This window comes from Sorex araneus, chromosome 4 (genome assembly GCF_027595985.1).
Source record: "Sorex araneus isolate mSorAra2 chromosome 4, mSorAra2.pri, whole genome shotgun sequence".
Lineage (NCBI taxonomy): Eukaryota > Metazoa > Chordata > Mammalia > Eulipotyphla > Soricidae > Sorex > Sorex araneus.
The window spans coordinates 45440940-45466507 of NC_073305.1; the positions used below are offsets into that span (position 1 = coordinate 45440940).

Genomic DNA, 25568 nt, shown 5'->3' on the forward strand with positions numbered 1-25568 from the left:
CCTGGCTGTGCTCAGGGCTTACTCCTACTCTATGCTCAGGGATCACTTCTGGCAGGCTTGGAGGACCATATGGGGTGCTTGAGATCAAACTTAGGTCAGAGGTGTACAAGGCAAGCACTTTTCCTACTGTACTTTCTCTCCAACTGCCCCACACAAATTTTTTTATCTTTGCTATAGATGCTTGAGAACTAACTTGCCCTGAAAACAAGCAATAAAAAGGAAAAAACTGGGGCTGGAGCGATAGCACAGCGGGTAGGGCATTTGCCTTGCATGCAGCCAATCATTGTTCGATTCCCAGCATCCCATATGGTCCCCTGAGCACCACCAAGGGGTAATTCCTGAGCGGAGAGCCAGGAGTAACCCCTGTGCATCATGCCGGGTGTGACCCAAAAAGCAAAAAAAAAAAAGAAAAAGTGAAAAACTACAGCATTTATTCTTTTCCTTAACAAACAATTCTACAAGGTGATGTAAGAGTCAGGGCTGGGTGTGGCTCCCAAAACATAAAAGGGTCAATGAGGGGAAGTTTTTCTTTACAGAAGTATAACAGATCATGCATTTTTTTAAAAGGAGTGATAAGGCAGGGGAGATAGCTCAAGGGTTGCAAGTATGCTTTGTTAGAGTCAGTGTCAGGTTTGATTTCTGGCACTACATGGTCCCTCAAGCATCACCAGAATAGCATCAGACTCCATAGTTCAGAGCCATGGTTCCCAATAAAACTCTTCTTACTTTATAGATGTCATGGGGTCCCCCAAGCCACCCATTTTTCTAACCAACTGGTAACAAATTCAGAGATAACCATACCTCACCTATGATTCACTAGAACTCAAAAGAACTCCAGAAAAGCTATTCTTAACTATTAGTCATACTATAAATGATAACAAGCTATAACTATCCAAATAAAGAAATACAAAAGGTGAAGTCCAAAAGATCCTAAAGAGTTTTCATGCTCTCTCCTTTTAGAACCAGTGACACACCATGCCAGCACACATATGTGTTCATCAACCTGGGAATTTTGCCGATTCTTAGTATTGTTTTTTTTTTGTTTTTGTTTTTGTTTTGCTTTTTTGGGTCACACCTAGTGTTGCTCAGGGGTTATTCCTGGCTTTTGCACTCAGGAATTACTCCTGGCGGTGCTTGGGGGACCATATGGGATGCCGGGGATCGAACCCAGGTCAGCCGCGTGCAAGGCAAACACCTTACCCGCTGTGCTATCGCTCGGGCCCCAGTATTCACAGTTTTTATTGTAAAAACAATATGGACATTCCTCAAAGAAACTAACAATTGAGCTTCTATACTACCCAGCAATTCCACTCCTGAGAATATACCCTACGAGCCCAAAATCACAATGCAGAAAAGATATTTGCACTCCAATGTTTATTGCAGCCCTACAATAGCCAAAATCTGGAAGTAATTCAAGTGCTCAACAACAAATGACTGGGTATTATCGAAGCTATGGTAAATATACACAATGGAATAGTACACAGCCATTAGAAAAGATGAAGTCATGAAATTTGCTGATATACTTATGCATCTGGAGAGTATCATGCTGAGTGAAATAAATAAGTCAGAGACAAAGTGACAGACACGAATGACCTCACTCATTCGTGGGATATAAAGAAAGATTGGGGAATAACAAATGACCAAAGACAACAGAAATGAAGGATAAGAGAACTGGTCCTTAGCAGGGTAAAGGGGAATAGGACAAGGAAGGGACCGCTATGACAGTGATAGAGGGGAAGTGGTGACTCTGGACTAGAATTGAATGCTGAAAGGAAGTAAACTGATATGCATGATACCCTCTCAGTAACAATACTGCAAACCACAATGCCTAAAAGGAAAAAAAAAAAAAAAGCCTACCCTACAAGAGAGGCAAGCTCTGAGGAGAAAGGGAAACTGGGGACACTGGTGGAGGGAAGTGGAGAATAGTGAAGAGATTGATACTCAAACATGATTCAATAAATTGTGTTTGTTTTGCTTTTGGGCCACACCTGGCAATGCTCGTGGGGTCTACTCCTGGCTCTGCAGTCAGGAATTACTTCTGGCAGTGCTCAGAAACCATACAGGATGTCAGGGATCAAACCCTGATCAGCTGTATGCAGGGCAAGTGCCCTACCCACTATACTATCACTCTGACCCCTAAATTTCTTTTTTCTAAGTTGCCAAAAGATGCCTTAAAGCTGAAAATCTAACCAGCACTTTGTGTGTGGGAGGTGGTGGAGAGGAAGCTAACTCCTCCATCTTTCAGTTTGCTTTGTACCCCACAACTGAGGTTTCCTCTTGGCTATTTGGCTCTCAGTAAGGCAGTCCAATTCCTCTTTCTCTTCTCTATGTAGAGAGCCAAATACATTCAGCTGAAAAGTTACCTTCCAAAAGTAAAAAAAGAATTAAACTGCTGCTTTAGAACTGAAAAATAATTTGCATCATCTTACAAATGGTTGCTACAACAACAACAAAAAAGATAATTATATCATGACAGTCTTTTAAAGACACTTAGCATTGTGCTCACAATTCCCTTAAATGTTCCCAAAGAAGCTCAGCCTCAGGGAAAAGATAAAGACAAAAAAATAAGAAAGAAAGAAAAGACAAAGACAGTTTGAAGGAAAAGATACAGGGTTGGGAGGGGTGGCAAAGGAGAAAGCAATCTTTCAGTTAAAGATCCATCCTTAGGGGGCTGGAAAGTTAGTCGAGTGGGTAAGGGCTTGCCTTGTACTCAAGAGTGATTCCTAAGTGCAGAGCGAGGAGTAACCCCTGAGTACCCCCCAGGTATGGACCAAAAACCAAAAGAAAAGATGGGGGTGGGGGAAATCAGACCTCAGTTTAAGATTAGCTTGGAGCAAACTTGCCCCAGGAAGTGAGGGAGTCTGGAGGCTGGGGAGTTCTACATCTCATTCAAATCAAGCCAGATCCTTTGTGTAGAGGTGCTCCTCTTTGGTGCATTTTAAATATCTTCCAAGTCATCAATTGTCTTTTTCATCTTGGACACTGATCTCTCTGCAAATTCATCAAGGGTTTCTAGTTTCTTGAATTTATCAGTCAGAATCTTTATATCTTCCTCAATTTTTTTCTTTTGGTTTTTGGACCACACCCAGCAATGTTCAGAGGTACCTCTGGCAGTGCTTGTGGGAGAACCATATGGGATGCCAGAGATCAAATGCCAGTTGGCTGCATGCAAGGCAAGTTCCCTACCTCCTATACTATATCTCCAGAAAATTTTCTACTTTTTGAGAGTGCTGTTCTGCATCAGCACTCAAAACTTCCGGTTCTAGCCCGACAATCTGACTGGCTCAGCTCTGAGCAATGGGACTCTTGACAGCTCAGTTCACTCCTCTGTGGTGTTTCAAGTCCCTCTCAATAATCAATTTAAGACCCACTTCTTCACACATCCTGTCTCTTCTCCAATATACATAGCTTCTTTGAATTGAATTTCCTGGAATTCCATTTTTCCCCATCTTTTAATGCTGTTTTCAATAACCTTCATACCTCTCTCATTTCAGGAGCAGTTTTTTCAGTTTTCTCCAGCTTGTGTAGGGCAGTAATCAGGTGTTTCTGAGTTTAGTTAAGCTCCTCTTCCACCAGCTGGATCCTATAGTTCAAAGCGGTGCTCGGCCCTCTTACTGCATCATCATCCTACTGCTACACAACTTGGATCATGTACTTCACCATCTCCATGGGGTGATTTCAGTTATGGTTTTCAGAGCTTCTGTTTGCATTTGAGTGCCTGTCTCCTTCACTTGGCAATACAGATGTTACTCTTGATATCTGGACTGGAGTGACAGCACAGAGGGTAGGGTATTGCCTTGCACGTGGCCTACCCAAGTTTGATTCCTCCGTCCCTCTCAGAGAGCCCAGCAAGCTACCAAGAGTATCCCGCCTGCACAGCAGAGCCTGGCAAGCTACCCATGGCATATTCGATAACCCAAAAATAGTAACAAGTCTCACAATGGAGATGTTACTGGTGCCCACTCGAGCAAACTGATGAACAATGGGATGACAGTGCTACAGTGCTACTCTTGATATCTGATATTTGAACATCAAATCTGATATCTGATATCAAATACCAGGTATCTTGATATCTGATATTTCATACTGTTGCATCGGTTTGCTAGTATTTTTTTGAAAATCTTGTTTTTGCACCACAACTCATGGTGATCAGATCTGACTCCTAGCTCTGTGCTTAGGAATCATTCCTGGCAGTGCTGGGGAGACCTTTTGAGATGCTGAGGATCAAACCCAGGTCAACCACTTGCAAGGTATAAGGTTTGCTTGGGACCTAATGGTGGCTGGCTGATGAGACAGCAACATTCCAGGAATCAAAGACCACCCTGCCTGTTCAGGCACCTAAGACTGGGCTTATGGCCCATCCCAAACCTGGTAGCCCCCAGATTATATTCCATGCTTACCAAGTGTACATCCCACTGGTCTGTTCCCTTTCCTGCCCAAGGCAACTTAAAATCCTGCTTAGCCTCTCCCAGGGTGTGGCTCTACTCCAGCCTCACCTGAAGTTCATAGGGTCTGCCAGGGAATACAACCCAATAAACTCCTATTTCTTCACTTCACTTGTCTCTGTCCCTTTTTCTGTGCTGGGTGAAGTCAGAGACCTACCACAAGGCAAGCGCTCTACCTGCTGTACTATGAGTATGAAAAGTAATAGAATCTTTTTGAAGGTTCAGTAGAACTCTGTCCTGACCTTGGCTTTTGTTAGGGGGAGGTGGATTACTGCTTCAATTTCCTTAATAGTAATTGGTCTGTTCAGGTTTTCAATTTCCTCCTATTTCAGGATGAACGACTCCAAAAGTTCATTAATTTCTTAAATTCCTCAGCTAAGTTGTCACTTAAAGTTGTTCCTAGTAATCGCACATCTTCTATCTTTCTGGAGTATCCAGTGTAATGTCTCAAATTTTCTTTGTGAATTTACTACTGTGCTGCCTCAATGTATTTCCTCAAGTTTACTAGTAGCTGCATTAAACTGATAACTTTGTTTAGTGCATATATTTTGAGAAGAGATAAATCCTGGTGTAATCCCTTAATTAATACACAGTGTCCCTGCCTTTCATTACCTTCTTCAGTTTGAACTCTATTTTATAGTATGAAACAAGTATAGTTGTGCCTGATTTGACTTTTTGGTTTTGGAGGGGAGATTCAGGGGTCTTTGGGGATGTACCCAGAAGTGCTCACGGCTTAATTCTGGCTCTGCACTCAGAGATCACTCCTGGCAGGCTGAGGGAATCATGTAGGGTGCCAAAGACTGAACCCTGGTCAGCCACACACAAAGCATGTATCCTCCCAACAATACTCTTCCTCTGACCACCCCCACTACCTGCTTTTTTCTTTGTTATTTTTTTTTCTTTTTGGGTCATACCCTGCGATGCACAGGGGTCACTCCTGGCTCATGCGCTTAGGAATTACCCCTGGCAGTGCTCGGGGGACCATATGGGATGCAGAGATTCGAACCTGGGTTGGCCGCAGGCAAGGAAAACCACCTTACCTGCTGCACTATTGCTCCAGCCCTTGCTTTTTTTTTTTTAAGGATACCATTTGCCAGTATAATTGTTTTCTAGTCCTTTACTTCAGTCTGCATTTGTCAGAATATAAAAGTATTTTATAAGTAGCAGAAGGTTGAATTTTTTTTCTTTTTTGTTCTTTTGTCTCCCCTCCCCCCCCTAGGGAGGGCCACACCCGACAATACTCAGAGCTTACTCCTGGCTCTGCACTCAGGAATCAGTCCTGGCAAGCTCAGGAGACCATATAGGAAGCTGGGATAGAACCTGCGTAAGCCGCATGCAAGGCTAATGCCTTATATGCTGTACCATCTCTCCAGCCCCAGTTTATTTCCCTTCTAAACTTAACTGAATTAATTCTAAGAGTTGATTACCCTTTATAGCTTTCCCTTTCTCCCCCTATTATGTGGTTTTGTGTGTGTTTGCTTTTTGTTTTCTGATCCAAAGCAAGGTAGTGCTCAGGGATCACTCCAGGTGATGCTTGGGGGACTGTATGTGGAATGAGTATTAAGCCAGTCAAGTGAGGGCAAGTACTTTAACCTCTGTACTATCTCTCTGCCCATTATTTTAAGTTTTTTATTTATCTTTCTGAGATTTCCCTGCCTTTTATGGAAGACAATCTAGTATTTCTTGCACTCAGTTTAGAAGACATAAGTGCCTTTAGCTGCTGTTTATCTGAAATGTGATCAATTCTCCAAATTGGAGTGATAACCTGGAGGACAGAGGGTTCTTGGCTACAGGTTTTCATTCAACACTTCAGTTGCATTAACCATTTCCTTCTTGCTTATAGATTTATTAGAGAAATATAAGTCTTAAGTGGGTTCCTCTCTAAGTGAACCTTTTTGCTTCTCCCTGCTTTTAGAAGTCTGTTTCTTTCATTCTTCTCATTTTGACTACAATGTTTCTTGGTATCCTTGTTTTATTTCCTTTGGAACTCTTCCTGGGTTTCCTGGGAGAGTAACAAGTCTCCCTTCTCAAATTAAAAAGTTCTCTGTTATTATTTCTTCCATTTCCATGGCATTTCTTCCCCTTTCTCTCATTCCTCTCCTTTGGGAATACAGAGGATATGAATATTGGTTTTTTTTAAATGTTGTCCATTTATTTTACCTTTTAAATATTAAGAAGTATGTTATTTTTACCTTTTAAATCTTTTCTTTCTTTTTTTTTTTTTTGCTTTTTGGGTCACACCCGGCAATGCACAGGGGTCATTCCTGGCTCATGCACTCAGGAATTACCCCTGGCGGTGCTCAGGGGACCATACGGGATGCTGGGATTCGAACCCGGGTCGGCCGAGTGCAAGGCAAACGCCCTACCCGCTGTGCTATCATTCCAGCCCCAAATCTTTTCTTTCTTTTGGGTTGTTCTCTACCTTGTCCTCAAGCTTAATGATTCAAGCTTCTTCCACTGTGTTGCTATGACCCACAACTGTATTTTTTTTAGCTTAGCTACTATACTCGTTAGCTCATTTAGATTTAGATTTTCTTCACTTTCAAACTTTCTCTAAGCTGGTTGATGATATTTTCTAATAATTTATTCATTTCAATTAACATCAACAGCATTACTGCTTGGAAGTCTTCTCGGGGAGTTTAGAAAATATAGACATGTACTGGAACCTTTCTAGGATTTGGTCCCCCTCCATTTGTGAGGGTGAATTTCTCCATTTCCTCTTTATGCCTGTGTTATATAAGGGCCAGAGGCTAAAGTCTGAGCATGAGCTGGCCTAAGCAATGATCAAGGGTCAACACTCTCCAAATAAAGTCAATGCCCGTGGCTCTGAAACTGTGTGGAGCTACATGCCCACTGGGAATCTGTGATCACTACTTGTAGAAGCTACGATGGTGCTGGAACTTTGCAGTCAAAAGTTTACAGACAGCTGTAATCCTAAAATCGGGAAGGCCAGTGTTACAGCTCCTTTAACTTTAAGCACTCGTTGTGCTAATGAGGATATTTGCATTTGCTGGCACCTCAGTCTGTATTAACTAGAACCAAAGTGGTCTGGTACATGCTTACTGCCAATTTTCTTTATTGGCCAGATAAGGGTAAAAGGGGCTAAGTTTTGGGGCTCAGAGGGCTAGGTTGTATGGGAGTTTTTTTGGAAGAAGTGTAAAGCAGATGCAGTTCTTCCAGCCACTTTGCCCTTGGCTTAAAATGGCAGACTTCCCCAGGGTTACTTCTTGCTCTAAAAAAGATCAGAGCTAGTTTGTAGGGGGCTACTGAGGGCTGTAAATATTTTGCAGGCTTTATAGCCTGCCTCCAGCTCATATTTTGTCAAGGTGTAGTTTGAACTCTAGGTGCTGAATTCCGAATCACCTGTACCTTTTCTCAGTTCAAAGAGTTGAGCTTTCCATCCCTGTTTTGCCACTACTGCCCCTCCTTGGGGAGATGCAATACTTAGCTCTAAAATCAGTCACAACTCCATGTTCCACAGTTGGGAACTTCCCAAAATGGCAGGTAGGTTCTCCAATCAATTCTCAATAATATTCCATACAGAATTTTATGCTTAATTCAAGTTTATGTATTCTTTGTTTTAGTATTACAGGAACACTTCTCAGATCCTTCTCTCTCTCGAGGGACCATATGGGATGCTGAGAATCAAACCTGGGTAGGCCACGTGCAAGGAAAATGTCCTACCCGCTGTGCTATCGCTCCAGCCCCTAACATCTTAACATTTTTGAGGGGGAAATGAGGATTTTGTGGGCATAACCAGTGGTGTTCTGGAACTCATCCTGGCTCTGTGCTCTGGAGTGACCTCTGGTGGTGTTAAGGGGACCATAGGCTATATGCAGCACTGGAGATTGAAGCAGTGAACCTCGACTAAGTATCTTAATTAACCCCTCTACTATCTCACCTGCCCTTGAAACCATTGATAATAAATTCCTAAGCAGTTAGTAGGTCTTGGACTGAAAAATACTGGAATTTTCTTTTTTTTTTTTTTTTTTTTGCTTTTTGGGTCACACCCGGTGATGCACAGGGGTTACTCCTGGCTCTGCACTCAGGAATTACTCCTGGCGGTGCTCAGGGGACCATATAGGATGCTGGGAATCGAACCCAGGTTGGCCGCGTGCAAGGCAAATGCCCTACCCGCTGTGCTATTACTCCAGCCCGGAAAACAACAATTTTAATCTAACTTTGTAGACTGAAATAATGTAAATAAAAGCCCAAATGCAAAAGAAAGTACAAGTACTATAAAGTACAAATTTAGTTTCCATCCTCTAATAAAATTTTACATTAAACAGAAAAGTTATGAGAAAAACATTGTTAATGTACAAAAGAGTTCAAATAGACCACATTTTTCTAGTTATTTTTCATTTGAACATAAAGCCTTGATCCACTCTCTCTAAGTAAACATTTAATCTTGAAATATCTCATCCTTCAGCAAAGCTATACACTAAGGCTATTTTGTGCCAAAGACAATGAAAACAAGCTCCTAATTCTGTTTCCAGAAAAGACAAATATATCCAACCTGTCTGTCCATGTCCACTGTGGCCCAACTACTTTAGTCCTTCAAATGAGGACATTTCAATAGCTGCCTGTTAAGTAAGTGAAAATACAGTAGTAAAGCTCAGTTTCTCTATTAACACTACAGGGAACCTTTGAGTTGTGCAAATAAATATGTTCTACTTTTTTTTTTCTTCTTTATATGGTACCATTAATTGAACTTAGTTTTATACATACAAAGGCAGGTGCTCTACCACTGTCTGAGTCACATTCCCAGCCCTAATTCTGTTATCATATTTCCTTATCTTTACCACCATGTGAAGAACAACCACCTTTTCTGTTTAGCAAAATTATTTCTTCCACATAAAAAAAAGTGTCTATGAAAATGGGTTGTTTTTGGACCATGCCCATTGGTGCAGGGTGGTACCAGAGCAGACAGGCCCCAGAAGCTTCACGAAAAGTGACAGGCATGTTAATCATGATATGAAAAAAAAAAAACAGAATTTTCATCAATATACCTCAAAAACTATGCAAAGAAGTAAATATGATTCACAGCACTAAATTACTCTTTTGAGGGGCTGAAGTGAGAGCACAGCAGGTAGGGCATTTTTGCCTTCCATGCGGCTGACCCAGGTTTGATTCCCAGCATCCCATGTGGTCTCCTGAGCACCACCAGGAATAATTCCTGAGCACAGAGCTAGGAGTAACCCCTGTGCATCACCAAGAGTGATCCAAAAAGCAAAATAAATAAATAAATAAATAAATAAATAACTCTTTTGAAGTCACACCAGCGCTGTTCAGGATTATTCCTGGTGGGGTTCAGTGGATCGAACACTGTTCAGTTGCATACAAGGCAAGCACCTGACCTGCTCTTTTCCCAGGATTACTCATTTTCTTAAGTGAGAACTGTACTGCTCTTTTCAGTACTAAAATACAATTTGTGAGCGATCCCTCAAAAGAATCATTTTCAAAAAATTTATTACGTATTTTTTGGTTTAGGACCCATAACTAGCGGTGCTTCATGTGGCACTTGGAGTACCATGTGGTGCCAGGGATTAATGATAAGTATCAAAAAAGAGCTGAAGAAAAAAGCAGGAAAGCAGCTTTGATATTTTTTTTGTAAATTATCTCTATTTTTAAAAATACAGAATGAATCAGTAAATCAGCCAGCCAACCTATTTCAAAGGAAATAATGAACAAATGAAAAATAAAATGATGAATATAAATGGATGAGGTAAAAATAAATGCTTGAGGTAAAAAGAAAAATGAAAACAAATATCGAGGGCCCTGGATGATGGCTCCATGACTTAATTATAGGCAGTACTTCTCAGCCTTTTTTTTTTTTTACCATGGTCCTTTTCAAACTTATTTCCATCCTGGTTGGTCACCTAGTCACAAGCCATGGTCCCTTACTTGTGATTTTTACCTGTGGTTCCTTCAGAATTTTCTGTTGGCCAACATGGGACTATATGCTCCCCAATTGATAAATGCTATTTAAAAGGGCTTACCAAGTGCAAGGTGATAAATTCTAATCCCAGTATCACCACATGTGCTGAGGTGATCAATACTGTTTGTGATATCTCTTGCAAAAAGGGTCCAAAATATTGTTAAGTGACTTAAGCACTAGCTTTGTAAGCCTAAGAACATTATTTTTTTTCTTTATTTTTCTTTATGCTCAGGGGTTACTCCTGCCTCTGCACTAAGGAATTACTCCTGGCAGTGCTCAGGGAACCATATGGGATGCTGGAAATTGAACCCTAGTAGGCTTCATGCAAGAAAAATGCCCTACCTGCTGTATTATCGCTCCAGGCCCAAGCATAAACCCATTAATTCAACCGATGTGCCACCTGCACACACTGAGTCAATCAATCCTGACAGCTATGCTGTGAGAGATTCCAAGTGAGAAAAAGCCTGGAATAAGGCTCAACAATCTTGGAAGTACCCACAGCAAGAGCATGCCTGGCAAATGCAAGGTAGCTCAAACCCCAGAGCCTTGCATGCACTAAGGTGATCAAACACTCAATGGTGTGGGGCCCCCTGCCAAGGGACATCTTTAATTTTTGGTGTTTTGGGGTTTTCTGCTTAGTTGGGGAAACTCCCAGAAGTGCTCAGAAGATCATGTGATGCCATGGATTGAACAGTCTCCTGAATGCAAAGCATGTGCTCCAGCCCTTTGAGTCACTCTCCTGGTCTTTAATTAAGAAAACAAACAAATGAAAGGATAACTAAATCACAACTGTTGATTTTAAATATCTGGCTATCTCCAGAACTTCTATATTAGTGATTCATTCATTATGAAAAATTATTTTTCATCATAATGGTGACCTTTTCATTTTTTTAAGGAAGTAACTAAGAATTATATAAGACAAGTAAAAATTCCAATAAATAATTGGGAATTAGCTCATTTTCTCTCGTTAGATAATGAAGTTTCAGTATTTGAAAGTGGTTCCAACAAGCTAACTTTGCCTTCATTTTTATTTATTTATTTTAGATTTGGGTCACAGCCAGGAGTGCTCAAGTTTTACTGATGGCTATGCTTAGGGATTACTTGGGCTGGGGCTCAGGAAACCATATGGGGTGCCAGGGGTTGAACGCAATTGGCTGTTTGCAAGGCAAATACCCTACCTACTGTATAAATGCTCTGGCCCCTTCCTTCACTTTTTTATTTTCCCTTTTTGGGTCACACCCAGTGATGCTCAGAGGTTACTCCTGGCTCTGCACTCAGGAGTTATTCCTGGCAGTGCTTGGGGGGCCATATGGGATGCTGGGGAGCGAACCTGGCTCGGCCTCTTGCAAAGCAAACACCCTACCTGCTGTACTTATTGCTCCAGCCCCCTTCCTTCACTTTTATCCAAAAGATTTTGAGGGGCAGAGTGAAGCTCAAGGGTAGAACACTTGTATATATAAAACCCTGGGTTTACACCACTGGAAAAAAAAAATATTCTGAGTTGATATTTTTTTTCTGTTTGTGGGCCATACACCTCGATACTCAAGGATTTCTGGCTCTGTACTCAGGAATCACTCCCAGTGAGGCTCAGGAGACCTACAGCATGTCAGGGATTGAACCAGGGTCACCTGCGTGCAAGGCAAGCACCCTAAAACTGCTATAATCTCTCTCCAGGCCCTTAAGTTAATATTTAAAAAATAGAACCCTCCCACAGAAAGTTCTAGACTATGGAAAACCATTTAAAAATTTCATTTTTGGGGGTGAAGTGATGGTACAACAGGTAGGATGCTTGCCTTGAAGTGGCTGGCCTGGGTTTAATCCCCAACACCCTAAATAGTTCAAGTACAACCACAGGAGTAATTTCTGAGTACACAGCCGGTAGTAAACCGGCACTGCCAGGTGTGACCCCCAAACAAAAAACAAAAACCTTTATTTGGGATCCAGGGAAAGAACTCAAAGAGCTGGAATGCACTCTTTGCATGCTGGCACCCTAGGTATAATCCCTGGCATGGCCCCTTGGTTACAACCAGGAGCGACCTCAAGAGACTTCGAATACTACCTGGCATAGTACATGTATGCACTTACATGCACGCATTCATACATACACACACACATTCTTTCCTAAACATATATCTGCACACAATTTCTTTCATATATCCATGGCAGACAATAGACAGATAAGCTAAAAAAAAAAAAAACAACCTCTGTTCTAAAGAGATCCTTTTCCTTTAGCTTTAACATACACACAAAAATAAAACCTTATATTAACAACCAAAATTTAAAAAATAAAATAAACCTCCAATTTCTGAAAAGTACTTCTGAAATACCAAATTCCCATTTTTTCCCTATGTTCTAATGAAGCCATCTATTCTTACTCCATCAGCTCCTACCTTTCCAGACTCTTTCCCTTCACACATAAACATACTAAAGTTGATTTTTAATAAAACCAAAACAAAAAATGTTCTCCTCACAACCACTGCTCCTTTAAGCTACCACCAGCATTTTTTCACTTCAAAATGTACTCCCCATTTTGTCTGAATCTTCTGCAATCCCCACTACAAACAAATACCCAGACCAACTGGCACTTGAGCTTTTGTACAACAATCCCACTGGAGCCTCTATCTTTGTGAATTTTCACTGGGTATTTTCATTCTCATGGAGTATACCAGATAACTACAGCACTAAAGTAACCACCTGGATTACTACTTAAGAAATTAATAGAGGGAGCACTCTAAGCAGGGCAATCGATCAAGCTGAGGCTTACAAAGAAAGAAAAAGAGATAACTGGGCAGAGTCAAGGAATAATGATTCAGATATGGATCAACAGCAATTACAGAGTACCTGGGTAGAGAATGAGCCCAGCAAGTACAGAAATAAATTTAGCATGCAAGGTCATGGTGGACTACAGAGAGCTAGAGAAAAACAGGAACCTAGTCTTGCAATACTGTGTTGACCACAGAAAGTACGTGGATTTCACGCAATTTGTACTGAGGAAATTTAAACTCAACACAAGTGGAGCCAGAGAGACAGTGCAGTGTGTAAGGCATTTGCCTTACACATGGCAGACCAAATTCAATCTCCAGCACCCCAAATGGTCCTCTGAGCATGGCCAGGAGTGACTCCTGAGCACAGAGCCAGGCATAAGTCTTGAACACTGCTGGGTGTGGCCCAAAAACAACAACAAAAATATTTTAATAAAATAAACTCAGTATAAATGATGTACACTGATCTTAAAAGTGATGTGATCTGATCTTAAGATTGATGTGATCTAGGGACAGGCCGATAGTACAGTGGATAGGATGCTTGCCTTGCAGGCAGCTGACCTGGGTTTGATCTCCAGCATCTCATACAGTCCCCAGAGCACCACCATGAGTAATTCCTGAGTACAGAGCCAGGAATAACCCTCAGTATGGCTCAAAAACAAAAAATAAAAAACAAAAGAGTGATGTGATCTGATCTCTCTTGCTCATAAAATGGAAAAGACAAGTTGTCTAAAAAAAAAAAATTTTTCCTCAAGTTTTCTTGGGTTTTGTATTTTGTTGGTGGCTAACTCAGCAGGGATCCAGGCTTACTTCTGGCCTGCACTCAGGGGAACATATGCAGTGCCAGGAATTGAAATGGGGTAAGTCACATTCAAGGCAAGCACATTCTCCCTATACCATCTCATGAGCCCTTCTTCAAGTTAATATATTTGAAGAGACACATTACATAAGAAATAGCAAGCTGGGGGCTGGAACAATAGCACAGTGGGTAGGGCGTTTGCCTTGCACGGGGCCGACCCGGGTTCGATTCCCAGCATCCCATATGGTCCCCTGAGCACCGCCAGTAGTAATTCCTGAGTGCAGAGCCAGGAGTAACCCCTGTGCATTGTCAGGTGTGACCCAAAAAGAAAAAAAAAAAAAAAGCAAGCTTTGTTTTTGCACAGTAAGCTTTACTTTAATCATAAAAAGTGGTATTTTTCCATTTCTTGTTATTTTTTATTTTGTTAAACTTAATTATTACAGTTTAGGTTACATGTTTACAAGTATTACAAAGACTCAAGGATATGGTTCAGCAATAGAGCACTTGCCTTTCATGAAAAAAATCCTAGGTTTGACCCCAGGCACTACTATACTACTATATGTATCCATAAATATATCTACATACCTGCAATAGACAGGAATGCTATAGAAATATATAGCTTTATGTAGTGGGAGACCCACAAGTATAAATGATGATTATAGATGTAAATCAAGTCTGAATGCCAATTTATTTATTTTTTAAAAATACAATTTTATTGATTTTATGCTTAGCTTACAGTTTTCTCTCTTTTTTTTTTTTTGGATCACACCCGGCGATGCAAAGGGGTTACTCCTGGCTCTACACTCAGGAATTACCCCTGGCGGTGCTCAGGGGACAATATGGGATGCTGGGAATCGAACCCTGGCCTGCCGTGTGCAAGGCAAATGCCCTAGCCGCTACACTATTGCTCTAGGCCCCTGAATGCCAATTTATTGCTCTTAAAAGGATGCAGTTAGCATACTGTGTAAGTCTGAATACTTCAGGCTTTCCCAAGAGTTCAATACTCATTACAACACTTCATACTTGGTATCTGTTTGCTATCAAAGCTGCTATTAAAACAACCAATAATAGCTAATAAAATTTTTATAGAGACCTCCTGTAGTACTGGAGAAGTGAGGCTCACTTCTAGCTACACTCCAGTAGATTGCAGACCTAAGGGTATTGGTGCTTGGGCCTGGCAATACAGTACAACTCTGCAATGTTCCTGAGCTGCACCTTGCAGTACTGGGGAGGCATACGACACTAGGAACTGAATTCCACGCCTTGTGCTTGTGTGGTCCCATACATCCATTTGAGTTATCTCCCTGGCCCTCACATTTTTTAAAGTTTACATCAATATACAATTCAATAAACCAAATTGCTGGTTAGTCATACAAATTTTTTTTTCTTTTTTCCTGGTTTTGAGTCACAGCAGACATGCCCTGGGGTCACTCCCCCTGGTACTTGGAACTCAAGAGGAATGAACCCAGAGTTCCCACATGTAAAACACACACTCCAATCCTTTAAATCAGCTCCTCAGTCCACCAATAAAGAATCTTACCAATTTCTCTGTTAGGTACAGTTCTAGCACTCCCTTATCCTGTTTTAAATTTTAGGTACTGTGGGCTTATTACCCTAATATTCCAAATTACTAGATATGCTCCAGTAACCTGGAGGGATAGCACAGTGGCTAGGGCGTTGGCCTTGTACAAGGCTGACCCAGGTTCGATTCCTCTGTCCCTCTCGGAGAGCCCGGCAAGCTACCGAGAGTATCCCACCCGCACAGCAGAGCCTGGTAAGCTACCCATGGCGTATTCGATATGCCAAAAACAGTAACAAGTCTCACAATGGAGACGTTACTGGTGTCCGCTCAAGCAAATTGATGAACAACTGGATGATAGTGACAGTGCTACAGTGCTACTAGATATGCAATGTTTTTCTTTTCTTTTCAAAAATTACAAAATCAGAGCTATAGAACAGCAGGCAGGAACATTTGCCTTGCATGTGGGCATTCGATCCCCAGCATCCCAGTTAGTCCCCCGAGCCTGCCAGGAATAATTCCTTAGTAGAGAACCATGAGTAACCCCTGAGCACCACCGGGAGTGGCCCAAAAATAAAACAAAACAAAAACAAACAAAAATATCAGGCCTATTCATCTGACTCTGAATAAGATTTTTTTTTTTTTTGCTTTTTGGGTAACACCTGGCAATGCTCAGGGGTTACTCCTGGCCCTGCACTCAAGAATTACTCCTAGCGGTGCTCCGGGGACCATATGGGATGCTGGAATTTGAACTCGGGTCGGCCACGTGCAAGGCAAACGCCCTACCCACTGTGCTATCGCTCCAGCCCCTGAATAAGATTTTTTTTCCCTGAGTAAAATTCTTTTAATGAAAAAATGTTTCCTGCTTATTAATATAAAAACTTCACAGAACACATATAACTTTCTTTACAATTTTAGCTGCTATTTGTATTTATATCCACAAAACAAAATGCCACATTTTAAAATATATATTTCCACAAAATGCAATATATCATTTTTATAATCTGGAATGATTCTTTTCATTTTTTTCAGTTATTTTTAATTCGAGTAACATGTTTTATAAATGTTCATTTTACTGTCTATTTTCTATTTCTATGAATTTGCCTAAATACCTCATATAAGTGAAACCATACATTTGACCTTTTGTGTCTAGCATATTTGCATAATGTTTTCTTTTTTGTCTTGTTTTTGAGTCACACCTAGCAATGCTCAGGTCTTACTCCTGGCAGTTTCAGGGGACCATCTGTGGTACCAGGGATCAAATAAGGCCAGCTGCATGCAAGGCAAGTGCCTTAATCTCTGCACTATCTCTATGGTGCAAGATTGCACTATCTGCACTATCTCTATGGTTTTCAAGATTCATTCATGTTGCAGAATCAGAATATCATGGTTTTTCAAAACTGAGCATTATTCCATTGTATGTGTATACCACACTTTTATACCATTTTTATACCACCTTTTAACCATCCATTTATCTACTGATGAATCACCTGCAGAGATTGTTTCTACCTTTTGGTTTTTGTAATGATCCTACAAAGAACAGTGGTACAGAACTATCTTTCAGGCGCTGGAGAGATAGCACAGCGGGTAGGGCATTTGCCTTGCACGCGGCCGACCCGGGTTCAAATCCCAGCATCCCATATGGTCCCCTGAGCACGGCCAGGGGTAATTCCTGAGTGCAAAGCCAGGAGTAGCCCCTGTGCATTGCCAGGTGTGACCCAAAAAGCAAAAAAAAAAAAAAAAAAGAACTATCTTTCAGGCTCTCATATTTCAATATTTGGGTATTCATAAAGGAACTGCTACATCATAGTAATTCTATTTAACTTTTTGAATTCATCAAAATGTTTTCCACAGCGGCTGGTCCATTACATAGTCCCATCAACAAAGAATAAAGGTTCTAACTTCTCTACATCCTTGCCAAATACTAGGTTTTTATCTCATAATACTCTTTATAGGTATCTCCTGTGCAATTAATTTTCATCTATTTTATGAAAACAAACATTCACCTTGTGTTTATTTTTATAATTATAAACAATAAAATATAAGAAGGAAAAATAAAACAGGGCAGGCCAGTATAACAGGTAGGGTATTTGCTTTGCATTCAGCCTACCCAGATTCATTTCCCAGCACCCTAAATGGTACCCTGAGCCCTGCCCTGAGTGGTCTCTGAGCACAGAGTTAGGAGTAACCCTAAGAACTGTCCAGTATGGCCCAAAAACAGAAACAAATTAAAGAAAGATTTCCGAAGATTTTAGACAACTTGATTTTGAAAAAGATCCCAAAGATAGGGAATGAACACATAAATCCCACAATTTACAAGGTTTATTTTGCTCACCTGGGACTTCTAAAGTTTTAAAGTTCTAAAGTTTAAAATCTAAAAACATCTAAAATACTGTTTTGTGTAAATAACAATATCACAAAGCAGGTTACAACTTTGATTTAAAGACCTGAAGGTGAAACAAAGATAGTAGTGATTCCTAAAGTAAAAGCTTTTAAAAAAATCTCTGGGAGATCCCTGTCGCTGCTGTCCCCACTTTCAGCTAAGTGAATCTGAAATCAAGAAGGCTTGGCAAATTGTCAAAGGCCACAAAGCAAATTCTGAGGCTGAGATTTGGGAAATAATCTCTGATTTCCAAGTTTAAGGTGAAAACTCCTCATTTAATGTGCAGTCAAGGGAAACAAGGAAGAGCAATATGCACTCTTAACACTAGGGAAGTTCATGGTTCATCTAAACAAACCGAAACTCAGAACCTGCAAAAGCAAAGCAATGACCAATTAACTAACTTCTTGCTTCTATGACTTGAAGTTGCTTACACTGAGATCTCCGTATTTTTTTTTCAGTATGATCTAATAAAAGTCTCTAACTTTGTCTCAAGCATTTTACTGTTATATTTTCGCTGCTCAAAAGCAGTATGATTTCACTGTTAAATTTGCAAAAACTCTAGATTGAAGCAACCAAGAAAAATGGAACTGCTTGCTTAATTAAACCTGACTTAGAAAGTAGCGCTTGTCTTCTTTCCTGTGCTCCATGTGCTAAACTAGACGACGTTGCCTCTCACCAACTTGATCTCATCACTTTGGGGCATGTTAAAAATATAGACATTCCCAAGCCCCGTATTTGAACAAATGCATACTCACTGATGCAGAAGTGAATGGACCTGGCCTTGATTTACTCCTGCAATACTTCAGGGGGTGGGGGTAGCTGAGGGGGTAACGGGTTATAAATGCCGAAGCATTCGTGACAGATCTAACCTGCTGAATGCTCCATGACGGCATATAGGAGTTCATTTCACCTTTTCTGTCTTTTTTTTTTTTTTTTGCCTCTGCTTAAGTTTCCACGATGACTGCATAAAATCAATTCACGCTAAGCGAAGTTCCCGTCCTGGTTATTAAGTGCGTGACGCGGGGAGCGAATGTTCTGGTAGGGCGGCCTGTGAGCCGGCCGTGGCCGGGGCCCGGGCCCGGGCAGCGGGTTCCGCGCCACCACGCGGGCCGACGGCGCGCACGTTTCCGCCGGGGATGGGGGGGGCGGAGGGGGGGCGACTCGGGGCTCCGAGGAAGCGCGGAGACGAGCGAGCGAGTGGCGCACGCGGGCAGCCCGACCCACTGGGCCCGGGAGCACCCACGTCCCAGCCCCGGGTGCTGGACTCGGCGCCGCCCCCCCGCCCAACAACTCCCCACCGCGACCCTCGGCGCAGGAGGCCGCCTACCGTCCAGGAGCTCGTCGTCCTCCGACTCGGTGTCCGCCTTGGCGTCGGCGGCGGGGCCCCCAAAGAGCTCAGAACTCTGGGAGGAGGAAGGCGGGGCGGCGGCGGCCGGGAGGGCCACCGGGCAGCGGGCCTCGCGCAGGCGGCTGAAGTAGTCCACCGCGAAGTCGACGAGGTCGGGCGGCTGCCGCCTCAGCACCTCCACCGTGTAGCCCTGCAGCAGCTCCGTGAGCCCGGGCGGGATCTGAATGTGGCTCATGCCGGCGGCGGCGGCGGCGGCGGTCGCGAGGACAGGCGGGATCCGGGCCGCCGGCGGCCACTACCTTCGCGCTCCCTCACGCCGGCCTCGCGCCCGGCGCCTCGCGAAGTCTCCCGCGCCGCCCGGCTCGGGCCTTGATTCCCCCCGCCGCCGCCGCCGCCGCCGCGCCGCGCTCGGGCCCGGAGTGTATTTCCGGGCCGTGCGAACCTCTGCTATTCCGGCCGGCCTGGCGGCGCCGTCGCTGTCACTGGGCAGCCGCCGCCGCCGCGGGGGGAACCGACGAGCGGGCGAGCAGGACGGGCGGGGCAGGAGCCCGGGTTGTGACGCACGCGGCCGCGGGCGTGCGCGCTCCCGCCGGGCTCCGGCCCGCAGTGCGCGTGCGCCGCTGGGCAGCCGGCCTGCGGGCTGCGGGCCCCGCGCCCTCGTCCAGACGCCGCCGAGGCGGCTGTGAATGAAGCGACGACGCTGCGGAGTCGTGGGTGTCTCTCAGCTACTCGCAGGGAGTACTTTCCGGCTTTCTCTCCGCACACGCTGAGAGCCTTTTGTTTGCCAGCACTTTCTGGGTGCCAGGGATACCCTTGATCCCCCTCTGTGCTTCCAACTGCTATGGGTTGGAAAGTAAGAGGTCCATGCGAGGGGGAGCACACTCGGCGGTTCTTAGGGCTTACTCATGGTTCTGCACTTCTGCACTCAGGAATCACGCCTGGAGGGCCCGGGGGAACCTGTGGGTTGCGGGAGATCGAACCCGAGCTGGCGCGTGCAAAGCAAACGCCCTACCCGCCGTACTATCGCTCCGGGCCCAGAGGGGCCAGTTAGGCACTCGGGACTGTTCGGACGGAGCCCGGGTCTAGAGGAGTGTGGAGGAAAGCTATATTGAGCACAGAGGACAGGGACATAAAGGGCTGCTTACTGATCGGGGTCAGTCCGGAGGTTAGGTGGAAGGTGGACAAGGATTGAGTGCCAGGTCATTCTGAAGACTGACAGGACAGAGCAAGGGGGAAGGGGCAGACCCAGACCGGTGCAGACCAGTATGAGTTGCAGTGGTTTGTGAGGAGAGAGTAAGCCCGAAACAGCTAGTTCAGGCAACCCTCAAGAGGGACAAGAAGGAATGCAGGGCAAAGCAGGAAGGAGGTCTGCCTCTGCTGTTCCTCGAGGGTGCTCCCACCAGGATCTGTCCCCTTTGCACAGGGTGCATACCCAGCCTCTCCACAGCTGCCCCTGGGTACTGGCCAGCACTGCTTGGTGCTATTAAACTGACCTCAAAGCACTGACTTGGGGAGGGGTAGGCTCTTGCCCAACTTGCCCCTTTACCCGCACCAGACTGGAAGGGAACCAGAGAAAGGTGGAGACTTCCTGGGATGTCTGTGGCCCACCAAGACCCTGACCAAAGATCCAATAGACATAAACGAGTCCTCCCTCTCTTGAGAGAGGCCATTGAGAAAGTGTCCAGCGGTAAGCTTGGGAATTTGCAAGGCACTTGGGACAGCTAAGGAGCACCTAGTAATTAACAAGTATTAATTAAAATCCTTACTAGGATTTTTATTGACTTGGCACATGCCCAGGAGCTCAGTGCAGCTGGGAGTTGAGATTCTGGAAGCAGAAGCACCTGATTCCTAGTTGGTGCAGAAACCTCCCAGCCTTTCAGCCAAACAGCGGTGCCTCCTCGGACAACTCCCTGGACCTTTGGGAGTAGTCTTGGACCATCAACTTTGTGAGGGAAGGGGCAGTCTCCAATTTGTTCCCTGCTGCATTCTTATGGCACACTCTTCAAGTTTTACTAAATTTCCAAAACATGTCAAGCAGAATCGATGAAACAGCTCTTCTGACCTGAGTCTCAGAACTAGGCTCCTCAACCTCAAACCTCTGCTTCTAATCTCAGAATATAAAGATTTAATTGAGGACAAGGAGAAAAAGGCTGGAAGGACACGGTTCTTAGTTATTTCACTTTTTTTTTTTTTTATTTTGGGCCACACCCAGCAGTGCCCAGGCATCACTCCTGGCGGAGCTCAGAGGAAAGAGCCTTACCCACTGCTCTATCTCTCAGGCCAGTTCTTTTACTTCTAAGTATCCTAATCCTTCCAAGGTCTCAGGAGTCAGCCCATACCCATGAAACTAGTTGTGACTCCCACTATACCACCACACCTAGAGACCTGCCACATTTCCTGCACAGTCAAGACCCTAACTTTAATTACAAAATAGGGCAAAAGAAAGCTATTCCAGGTTTAAGAATGGAAATGTTGCAAGTTCTTTCAAACACCCCAAGCAAGCTGTATCAACTTTTGCCAAAAGCAGACCTGTCCGGCTTGTTTTTAAATGCCTTACAGCCTACCCATTGAGCCATCTAGCAAGCATGACATTTAAAAGGGCTGGGGACCCAGTTTCAATCCCTGACACCCCATATGATCCCCCAAGCCCCATCAGGAGTGGGTCCCTAAACAAAGCCCTGAGCATCACTGGGTATGCCCCCCACACACACACATTAAAAAAAAAAAAAAAACCTTCAAAAACTGGGGTCTGGAGCGGTAGTACAGCTGGTAGTGCATTTGCATTACACGCAGCCAACCCGGGTTTGATTCCCAGCATCCCATATGGTCCCCGAGCACTGCCAGGAGCAACTCCTAGGCATTGCCGGGTGTGACCCAAAAAAAAAAAAACCTCCAAAAATAAAAGGGGTGGGGTTGGGGAATGTGGCAGGGCTGTGAGATAGTACAACAGGTTAAGTACTTACCTTGCACGTGGTGGACCCAGATTTGGTCCCCCAATACCACATATGGTCCACCAGGAGAGATCGCTGATGGATTTTGAGCCAGGAGTAAGCCATAAGCACAGCAGGTGTGACCCTCAAAAATGGACACACACAAAAAAGGGATCTCTGGGTGCCAGAGAGAATAGCACAAAAGGTGAAACACTTACCTTAAATGCACCAAACTCTGGTTGGATCCTTAGCAACACATATGGTCCCCTGAGCACTGCAAAAAGTGATCCCTGAGCATAGGGCCAGGAATAAGCTCTGAGCACTGCTAGGTGTAGCTAAAAAAAAAACTTTTTAAGTGAAAAATAAAAAAAGATAAAAGAAATCCTTGGAATTGAGGAGATAGTTCAAAGGGCTGGAGCTTGTGCTTTGCATGTGGGAGCCCCAGGTTCAATTCCCATCACTACATGATCTCCCAAACCACCACCAGGTATGGCCCCAAAACAAAAGTATAAAAGACATCCTGGGGCTGGAGTGTGTTTGCCCTGCATGGGTTCCATTTTCAGGATCCCATATGGTCCCCCAAGCACTTCCAGGAGTAACCCCTGAGCATCACCGCGTATGGCCCAAACCCACCCCAAAAAAGCAAACATCTTTGGGGTAATGATGTAGCTCAGCAGTAAAGTATCTGCCTAATGGGCACAACTGTCTATTCAATCCCAGGCACCAGAACAAATAAAAAAGTAAGTAAATAAATAAAAAGCATGCTTACAGCTGAAAGGAGTGAGGGCCAAGAAAGTAGGAACCCCTAGCTGAGCTGCTCCTTGCCTTCCTACTTAGACTTATTCAGACAAGTCTAGAGTAAGCCTCCAGGACCAGCTTTCTTCCCTCCCCTAGAAAATGGTCTCCAGAGCAGAGAGTTCATCTCTATCCCTTCTGAGAAACCCTTCAGCAGCAAGTGGAATCCCATGAGTCTTCATGAGATAGCTAAAGAGAACCCTAGAAAAAGAAGTATCAGGGACCTGAGCCCCAGTGCTCCCTATCCTTAGCCAAACCTGTCTACCTACATGACAAGAGACATTGGTTGTTTAATCTCCGGGCAGCTAGGGGAAGCCCCAGAGACTCTTCCTCTCATGGCCCACGTTCAGTGGATTTGGGCCGCTCCCCCTCCAGAGTGGCCCAGGCCATGGGCAGAGGAAACGAGTGCCAAGCCGGTTGGTTGATGATCAGTTGCCATTTATTCCATTCTCCCACACGCCTGTTCCAGTCTCATTAAGTTCCCCATTCTACTCTCACACTGCCCCCATTCCTATCTCCTCCTGTCTATCCCACTCATCTCTCCACGCTCCATCTCACAGCCTGGTCTGTCTCTCTCCACTCACCTGCTCCTCATTCTTCCCCAACATTCTTCCATTCTTCTTCTCCCTCTGTCCCTCTTGCTAGTCTCTTCGCGCTCCATCTTGCTGCCCTCATCTCACTCTCTCTCTCTCTCTCTCTCTCTCTCTCTCTCTCTCTCTCTCTCTCTCTCTCTCTCTCTCTCTCCCCCCCCCTCCCTCCTTCCCTCCCCCCACCCAATCTCCAATTTCCCACTTCGGGTAGACATCCCTCCCTCCCCTGCATCCGGCAGGGCAGAAAAATCAACATAAGAAAGCCCTTCCTTTGCTCACTGGCAAAATATCACTTAAGGTTTTTTTCTCCTTTCCTTAGTCCAATAACTTAATTAACATCTTAATTCTACTTCTTAACATTAGTTATTTTGTATGGACACAGTAAGAGATACAGTGAGCTTATAGGGTGGCTCTCCTGGGGACATTTCACCACAGATTCAGACTACAGTGCTCAGGCCAGATTAGTCATTTCTAACCCTAGCAGGGTCCAAATCTAGTTACTGCTTTTTGGATCATGACAGCATTTGTCCATGACCATGCTCTTAACTTATAGTTAAGCATTATGGCACTTTAGCCAGGCCCATTTTGATGCCAGGATAGCACATAGCTCACAGCTTGCCCAAGGTCCATCCAGTCCCTCGTCTTTGGGGTGCTTTGGGGTGCTAGGAAGTAAGGGCAACTGAGGCTTAAGTTGAGAGAACAGATGTCCAGGAGGTAAATATCATTCAGAGTTAATTAACTCCCAAGTTACAAAAACATAGCATTAACTGTCTTCTTGTTCCTATACAAAAAGGGCATTGCTCTGAATTAACTATGCAAGTCAACAGAGCACAAAAAAAGAAGTTACAAGTAAACACAGAGGAATGGGAGCACTGTGATGGGAGTAACCCAATAAACCTAAGCTCCCTGTGGCAAGGCGGGAAGGACAAACCAATGTTATCCTACAACTGGTAATCAAAGCCACTGACAGCCTAACTGGAAAACAGCAGCCAAGAGCAAGTGATGGGTGAAACACAACTAAGAGACATAAGGAAAAGATAGTAGAATCCAGCAGAGAAGAGGATGTCCCAGAGACCATATAGTGCCCAATGCCAACCCATTCCTACTTATATCCAGCTCAGTCAATATCCTGTAGACTGCCACATCAACAGCCACAGGCAAACATGAACATCTGAAGGCCAATTCTCAGATATTTACAACCATGAATGCAGAATAACACAGGTTAGAAACAAGATTAGCCAAAAGCTCTAGGTGTAAAATTAGAAATGGAGAGTATTGACTGCTATTTCCAAGGAAACAGTGGTTTTCACATATCGTTCAAGGGTTTGATACTTAAAAGGAGCCAGAGATAGAACAGTGGGTAAAGTAATTTGAAAGCAGCTGACACGGGTTCAATCACTGCACCCCATATGGTCCCCAAGACAATCAGGAGTGATCCCTCAGCTTAGCAAGATGTGGCCCCAAAACAATCACAAATGAGAAAAGGTTCTGTTCTAAGAAGGAGGGAATGCCAGAGTACAGCCGGTATGGCACTTGCCTTGCAAATGGGTCTGATCTCCAGCACCCCATTTGGTTCCTTGAGCAATGTTGGGTATGACCCAAAAACAAAAAAGGTGGGAGACAGCCAAACTCTTCTAAATGCCTCTGGAGAACTATTCTTGGCACTGACCACATAAGTTCTGTCCTCTGATGCCTTTTGCCTCCTGGGGGTACTCAGTCCCTGTAGAACACGCCCTCTTTTTCTGTCCAATGGACTGCTTTTCTAAGACAGTCTCCCGTGCCCCAACCTTTCCCCTGGGACCTACTGGTCATCTGACCACCTCTGCATGCCAGTCCCATTCCACCCCCCCACCCACAGCTAATTTAGTATCTACCACCTTCAGTTTCTATTTTGTCTTTGAAGTATTCATGATCCTCTAAATTGCTAAAGGGATTGGGGCAGAGGTTATGTTTCCTGTCATCTAAACTGTTCATTACCTCCATAATGCCTCCCTCATGAGGTCCCTGTCTCTATTCCAAGAAGTTTGGTCTTTTTTAACAAGTAGCCATGCTCTGGGGA

At 44.1% G+C, this 25568-nt stretch overlaps 1 protein-coding gene and 1 pseudogene across 1 annotated transcript in view; both read right to left on the reverse strand.

The window, feature by feature from the left end:
- The window catches only part of PRKAR2A (protein kinase cAMP-dependent type II regulatory subunit alpha), a 93149-nt gene extending 73394 nt beyond the window's left edge, over positions 1-19755 (reverse strand). The window contains exon 1 of the mRNA XM_055134325.1: positions 19174-19755. Coding sequence (XP_054990300.1) covers positions 19174-19429 — 256 coding nt within the window. The 5' untranslated portion in view covers positions 19430-19755. The remainder of the gene's footprint in view (positions 1-19173) is intronic.
- LOC129404179 (tropomyosin alpha-3 chain-like) lies at positions 1903-9634 on the reverse strand (annotated as a pseudogene).
- Positions 19756-25568: the final 5813 nt, after the last annotated feature.